Source organism: Monopterus albus, unplaced genomic scaffold, assembly GCF_001952655.1.
Source record: "Monopterus albus unplaced genomic scaffold, M_albus_1.0 scaffold26.1, whole genome shotgun sequence".
NCBI lineage: Eukaryota > Metazoa > Chordata > Actinopteri > Synbranchiformes > Synbranchidae > Monopterus > Monopterus albus.
Window position 1 is genome coordinate 973,722 of NW_018127906.1, and position 6,870 is coordinate 980,591.

The 6,870-nt window shown below is 42.3% G+C and overlaps 1 protein-coding gene across 4 annotated transcripts in view; it reads right to left on the minus strand.

The window, feature by feature from the left end:
* Nucleotides 1-6,870, minus strand: part of LOC109957360 (formin-binding protein 1-like) — a 28,285-nt gene that overhangs the window by 14,940 nt on the left and 6,475 nt on the right. For 2 of the 4 annotated variants that reach the window (XM_020595186.1, XM_020595184.1), the window contains exons 5-11: nucleotides 6,521-6,583; nucleotides 6,197-6,292; nucleotides 4,364-4,378; nucleotides 3,449-3,577; nucleotides 1,916-2,062; nucleotides 552-728; nucleotides 273-464 (exon numbers count right to left, since the gene is read on the minus strand). In XM_020595186.1, the coding sequence (XP_020450842.1) occupies nucleotides 273-464; nucleotides 552-728; nucleotides 1,916-2,062; nucleotides 3,449-3,577; nucleotides 4,364-4,378; nucleotides 6,197-6,292; nucleotides 6,521-6,583 (819 nt within the window). The remainder of the gene's footprint in view (nucleotides 1-272; nucleotides 465-551; nucleotides 729-1,915; nucleotides 2,063-3,448; nucleotides 3,578-4,363; nucleotides 4,379-6,196; nucleotides 6,293-6,520; nucleotides 6,584-6,870) is intronic. The other 2 variants (XM_020595187.1, XM_020595185.1) reach the window with 1 other exon arrangement.

Here is a 6,870-nt window from a genome sequence, read left to right on the forward strand (position 1 = left end):
AGCAAAGGGTCTGAATACTTATGACCATGTGATATTTCAGTTTTTCTTTTTTAATAAATCTGCAAAAATGTCAAATTCTGTGTTTTTCTGTCAATATGGGGTGCTGTGTGTACATTAATGAGGAAAAAAATGAACTTAAATGATTTTAGCATATGGCTGCAATATAACAAAGAGTGAAAAATTTAAGGGGGTCTGAATACTTTCCGTACCCACTGTACATGCAATTGCGTGTGTGTACATATATGTGAGTACATGCACAGATACACATGTACCCCTCTCTTGAGGCTGCGCAGACACTGCTTCCTGGTTCTGGAGCCAGAGGTCATGAGGTCATTCAGCCGCTGTGTGATTGGTTCTTTGGAGGCAGGCGGTGGGGACTGGGGACTGTTGGTCACACCTCCAGGTGAAGGCGAGGTCGGGGGTGGAGGCGGCGGTTGCCGGGGGGAGGAGAGGAGGGTCAACAGCTGGAGGGAGTGAGAGAGAGGCAGAGAGAGGTATGGTCAGTACAGGTGTGATTGTGCCTGTGTTCACACAGGTGTGTATTTGTGTACCTTGTTTTTACGTATGAAGGGCCACAGCTTCCTGCTGTGTCTCCGCCCCTCAGTCCGGTTGTCAAGGTAACTGGACTCAGAGATGCTTCGCCTCATGGTGGTGCTGTAGTCCTCAAACTCTACATCACCTGGAGGGTCAAAGCCCGATTTATACACCTCCACCACCTGACGGGTGTCCTGCGCACACATCCAACACACACACCAACACACACACACACACACACACACACACACACACAAGATAGATCACATGTGACCTCTGACCTCCTCAGTCTCACCTACAAAAGATAAAACAACCTTGTTCGACTGACAAGTAGGCAGCACAATGTTTCATGGTCTTCCTCACCAGGTGCTCTGTTGTCATGGTAACCTGCTCTCTTTCTAAGGATGATGTCTTATCCACTGAGGAACAAGGTCAAAAGCACCTTGACCTTGTTTTGTCAAATAAGAACTTTGATGTTTAAGCTTTCACTTGGTTTATGTCGAACTGTTACTGTAGTATAATGGGAGTAAAAAGAGAGCAGTTTTGCGTCTCAGCCATCACAAGACACCAGAACGGATCGATGACTGCAATTTTCACATTGTTCAGCGGCATCCTCCTAAACTTACAGAGTGGAATCCCACTGTGATGTCGCCAGGATTCCACATCACAAAGGCAGTACACTGACAACTTCTGTCACCTGGCGAGACGCTGTGCTGGCAAATCAAATAAATACATGCACACATTCTTGATAGAGTAGCGTTTGTAATGTATAGACTGTCTTTCTGGTGATCATCACAGTCAAAGATACAAATATTGCCACCATATTAATTTGCTAGTGTTGTAAAATCCTGTCTTCAAGTAATAAAACCCCCCTGTACATGGGTTCCGTTGGGGCTCCTGCTAAAATACCACACAACCTGGTGATCATCACAGTCAAAGATACAAATATTGCCACCATATTAATTTGCTAGTGTTGTAAAATCCTGTCTTCAAGTAATAAAACCCCCCTGTAAATGGGTTCCGTTGGGGCTCCTGCTAAAATACCACACAACCTGAACCAATACTACACTAACCCCATTCGTAGTTTTACAGCAGGATGACTTTGTGAGTGAACCCCTGGATGGACAGACTCCTGTAGACCTCCAGAGTCTGTCAGGATGAAGAGCTGTGTCCAGTGTTCCACAACAGGATGGAAACTCTGGAGGATCAAAAAGGACCGTTTGGCACTTGATATAAAAAGCTTCATGAAGGGAATTTAAGAAGTGTGGTTGCTGGTCTTTTTTATGATAGAAATCAGCAGTTTAAAGGAACTTTTTCTTCTCAACCTACCACCAAAGCCCCTCCCAGAATGACACCAGGTTTCAGCTGGGAAGAGACTCACCATTCGGGGCTGGATGCTCTCAGCAGCATCCATCATGGCATCCAGAGAGCGTTTCACAACAGGAAGAACCTTTCTCTCGGCTTCCGCTGACAAACGCATCGCCTCCCCAATTCTCTCGATCCGCCGTTCCTCCATGTCCTGGATGCGCTATAAAATACAGAAACATATTAATACACTCTACTGAAGGAAAGGCTGCTATTTTGATACTCTTAGATCTTTCAGCTGCTTTTGACACAGTGGACCAATGTATTTTGTTGTCCCGTCTGCAGCAGTCTGTAGCACTTCATGGTGTTGTTCTTATATGTTTTGAATTATATTTGTCTGATAGGACTTTTTCTGTACACATTGATGAGTTCTCCACTTCTGTTGTTCCTCTGAACTGTGGTGTTCCTCAGGGATCCATCCTTGGGACAGTCCTCTTTTCTTTGTATTTACTTCTGCTTGGATTGATTTTCATGAAATATGGGTTGTCTTTTCACTGTTACGCAGATGATATTCAAATCTATTTGCTGTCGAATGTCAAGAAGAGCAACTCATTACAGACCCTGATTTATTGCCTGAGGGACATTAAAACATGGTTATCACATAACTTCTTACATATTAATTAAAGTAAGACAGAATGTGTTTTAATTGGTAACTCAGATTTTGTTAATCCTTTTATTCTCAGCCCATTGGCCCCTTATTTAAGGCCTTGTGAAGAATCTTGGGATGGTATTTGATAGTGCTCTTAAGCTGGATCAACAGATCAAATCTGTGGTCAAGACCAGCTTTTTTCAGTTGAGACTACTGGATATGGTTAAACACTTTCTTTCTGTTAGTGTTTTTGAAAAGGCAATTCATGCCTTTATTAGCTCAAGACTAGATTATTGTAACATACTGTATACTGGCATTTCTCAAGCTTCATTATCTCGGCTCCAGTTGGTCCAAAATGCAGCTTGTCTTCTGACTAATACACAGCATCATGAGCATATAACTCCAGTTCTTGCCTCACTCCATTGGCTTCCTGTTTATTTTAAGATCGATTTTAAATTGATGTTTGTTTATAAGGCTGTGCATGATCTAGGCTAGGCTCTGAAATGGAGGGGGTGGTAGTGGGGTTCTAGCTTCAGCTGTTGCTTGCACCACTTGTTCTTCCAGGTCTTCTTTGGTCTGGGTTGTATTGTGTAGTTAGTCGATCTCAAGCTGTGAGAGCAGCTGCCTCTTCACTGTGTTGAAGCATTGGGTAACTAGTTATTTCTCAGTTACAGAGGATGCAGGTTTTCTGTACATCCATAGTTCCCTCATACATTTCATATACGTACCCCTCTCATTAGGTCCACTATAGCAGTAACAGTCCATCAGGTTCTCATCTCCTGTCCAGCAGCTGACCTGTCGTCACATTGTCCTGGTGTCATAACACTGCTCCAGGCACTGAACGAGTGACGTTATGTCACAAACTCACTTCTCTCCCCAAAGCTGGTATATAACTGGTACCGGCACCAGGTGCTGCTGGTTTACATGGTATATAACTGGAGTGTAAAAGTGTAAGTTTACCTGGTATATAACTGGCACCAGCGTGTGGTAGTGCTGGTGCTGGTCCTGGTTAAACTGGTTTAAGCTGGTCACATATTCTTTTCTAGACTCTTCAGCTGCTTGTTTTTTCTGCTGAGCTGTCTGTCGAGCCTAAAAAAAGCAGACCGATAAAATTGTGTGATACAACAGATGGACCCACAGCTCTCCAGCTCATTTACATTTAAAATAAAGGTAAAAACAGAAATATACTGTAGAAATATAAGAACCAGCCTATGGCTGCAGTGGGAGTCCGTTCAGCAATACATAGCTCCAGCAGTAACTCCCTCTGAATCCACAAACTGGGTTTTTCACACTTCTGTTGGTGTTTGGATTAAACACAAGACATAATGAGTGAGTCAGTGAGCTGCAGGGACGTTGTCAGAACCAGCAAACAGCAGGTTCTCCCTCTGTCCAGTCGTCACCTAGTTTAGTTTTTTTTATCCATTCAACATTTATTTACACAGGGCAGAGCTATTTCACTCTTTTTGAATGAGCACCTTGTTTACACAAGATAAAACACAATTTCACAAACAAAACCAATATTTGACATTAAAATGTAAGCAAAACTATAAATTCAGATGACAAGAGTCATAAAACCATGACATGTCAAACTAGAGGTACCTGACAAATACATCACACAATAACAATACAGAGACTCGGTTAAAACTCTAAACCAGACACCAGCCGGTCCGTTTTCAGAGCCCGCTATAACCTGTTCCATCAGAGAGCAGCAAAGCTTTTAAAGGCCTGGTTTCCAAGCTCGGTTCTGTATTAGGGGCTTCGAGTACAAGGCTTTTGTGAGATTTAGTAGAACGAGAAGTCTGAGTTTCAGGAGTGATGTTAAGTATGATTGTACATAAATAAACACTAAGGAGTAAATATGGAGATGGACCTTACCTTTAGTGAGCAGCGCTGAGAGGCAGGCAGACAGACAGACAGTAGTTCAGATTAGTTCCATATCATCGGTAATGTTGGATTAAAACATGTTGCTTATATTGACTTGTATCAGCTGTTGCATTCATGCTCTACAGTCACTGGCTCAGTCAACCAGATGACTAGTAATTTCCAATCATTACGCTAAACGTACCTGACACCGTTACTCCCCTCATACATTATATACCCCTACCCAAGCCTGTGATGTGATTTATGTTTTGTTTTGATTAAATTATCATTTTTGTAAAATGAGATTATTTCTTCAGACAAACTTCAGTTTGAAGTATTCCCTTGTTGTGACGTAACATTCTGTTTCCGGGTCCAAACTTCGGTTTGTTCTCTTCCTCTCCATATGCCACAGTGTTGTTTTCCCCATTGTTTCAATTGATCCGAATCAAAAATCACAGGTCAACTGTGATTTTACCACTTTCCTTGCAATGAGAACAGTTGATTGCATAAGTCACAGTATTCTTAAATTAATAAAAAATAAAGCTTCTAAAAGTGCTGCCTTGTAATGTAACACTAGCTAGTTAGCATAAAGTTCATGTAAACACTATATTGACACATTTTACACTAATGGAAGTAACAGTAAAAACTGGGAACTATTAAAAACGAGGTAGACATATAACTCGTGTTAGGTATTTTTTTAGTCAGATAGATATTGGTTAGATACTTGTTGTATTAGAAATGTTTAGTGGAGACAGGATGTCTAGTTTAAACGCTTAGTCATTGTCATGAGATTTTAGCAGGGTGTACGTGGGCAAGGATAGCTAGATAGAAAAGTTTGATTGTCAGCAGGCAGGATGATTATTGTTATTATTATTATGATATGTTTAGCCGTAATCTTAATCATAATATCGTCCTAGGCTTAATGTCCGGACATGTCCCTGAATGTCCTGTATGTTCTTAGATACACACCACTTAATCAACATTCACATGCATTTATTCTCCATGTTTTGACTACTGCTACGGTCAGCTGTAAAGCTGGCATATCAGGTGATGTCACAGTTTGACGTCGCTGTGTAGAATGGGGTTAGCCCAAACCAGATATAATGTACAGGCCTGTTGGGTTCGGGGCTTTCATTCTTCATCTGCCTGCACGCAGTATTGGAGGTGGAAGATACCTGGACATGTAATGTTAATTTTGCCTGTGATCCTTTGAATAAACCAGCACGGTTTTTTGTATCCACTTGGACCCCCTCGTCTCTCTGAGTTCCTGGTTAAGAGAATTGGGAAAAATAGCTTGCACTCGATATACGTACATATATAGCTAAACTATATATTGAATTTAAAGCTACATGATCGAATCTATAGAATGTAGTCATGTTATTACTCTCAGTGAAGCCTCCCTAAAGAAATCTAACACTGGGTTAGAGGCGGGGTCCACCCTGGACTGGTCACCAGTCTGTCACAGGGCTGACATGTAGACAAACAACCGCGCTCACTCCTACGAGAAGTTTAGAGTCACCAGTCAACCTAAGCTTTGGACTGTGGGAGGAAGCCGGAGCACTGGAGAGAACCCATGGCGGCACAGGGAGAACACGCAGACCACACATAAAGGCCCTGGGTTGGCTTCTTGCTGTGAGGCAAAAGCGCTAACCACTGCACCATTATGCCACCCTCACTAAAGAAATAAAAGACGGTATTGTGTAGATGGTGACAGGCTCCGCCATTTGGATCTGGGAGAGTTTGGACCCGGAGGTGGAATGTTGCGTCACAGGCAAATACAAATACTGTACCAACACTGTCCAGAAAACTCCGTCAGCATGTTTATATTCATTTTTATAGTTATAGAACCTTCTCTCCATCCGTCTTGTTGTCAAGGTCGACTCTGTCGGAGACGTGTTGAGCTCGCTCAGCCTCCTTACAGTCACGCTCAAACCGGCGTTTACTCTGAACAACAACAGCAACAATAAAAACAAAAACAAGTCAATAAAAACATCACTGCAGTGCTACTGTCAGTTACTGCTACATTTGAACAAACAGTCAACAAAGTGTGACCAAATCTATTTTTCTTAGTTTTTAAATTCTACATGGTCAAATATTAAATCTGGGATCAGAGGTTATGCGGGGGAATGGGTGGGGCCAGGTGTGGATGTGGGCGGGGCTGTGGTCACTCACAGACTCCAGCTGTTTCCAGGAGCTCTCAATGTGCTGCTGGGCACGGCGGCCATCTTGGAAATGCTGCAACAATAGTACAAACTCATTTGAAAAAAATCAACTGGACTAGATTTCCAGGTCGAAGACGTTTCACCTCTCATCCAAGAGGCTTCATCAGTTCTGACTGACTGGTGTTGAGCCAGAGATATTTATCCCCCTTGTTAGAAATTAATAAATCAGTGAGATAATTGCTAGACTTTAATGTGTTATTAATGCAGTTTAGTAAGATTCAAAGTCTGCTCTAGTCTACTGTTTCAAGGTTAGCAGTAAGCCATGACACCAATTGTTTTCTTGTATTAATCTTGTGTTAG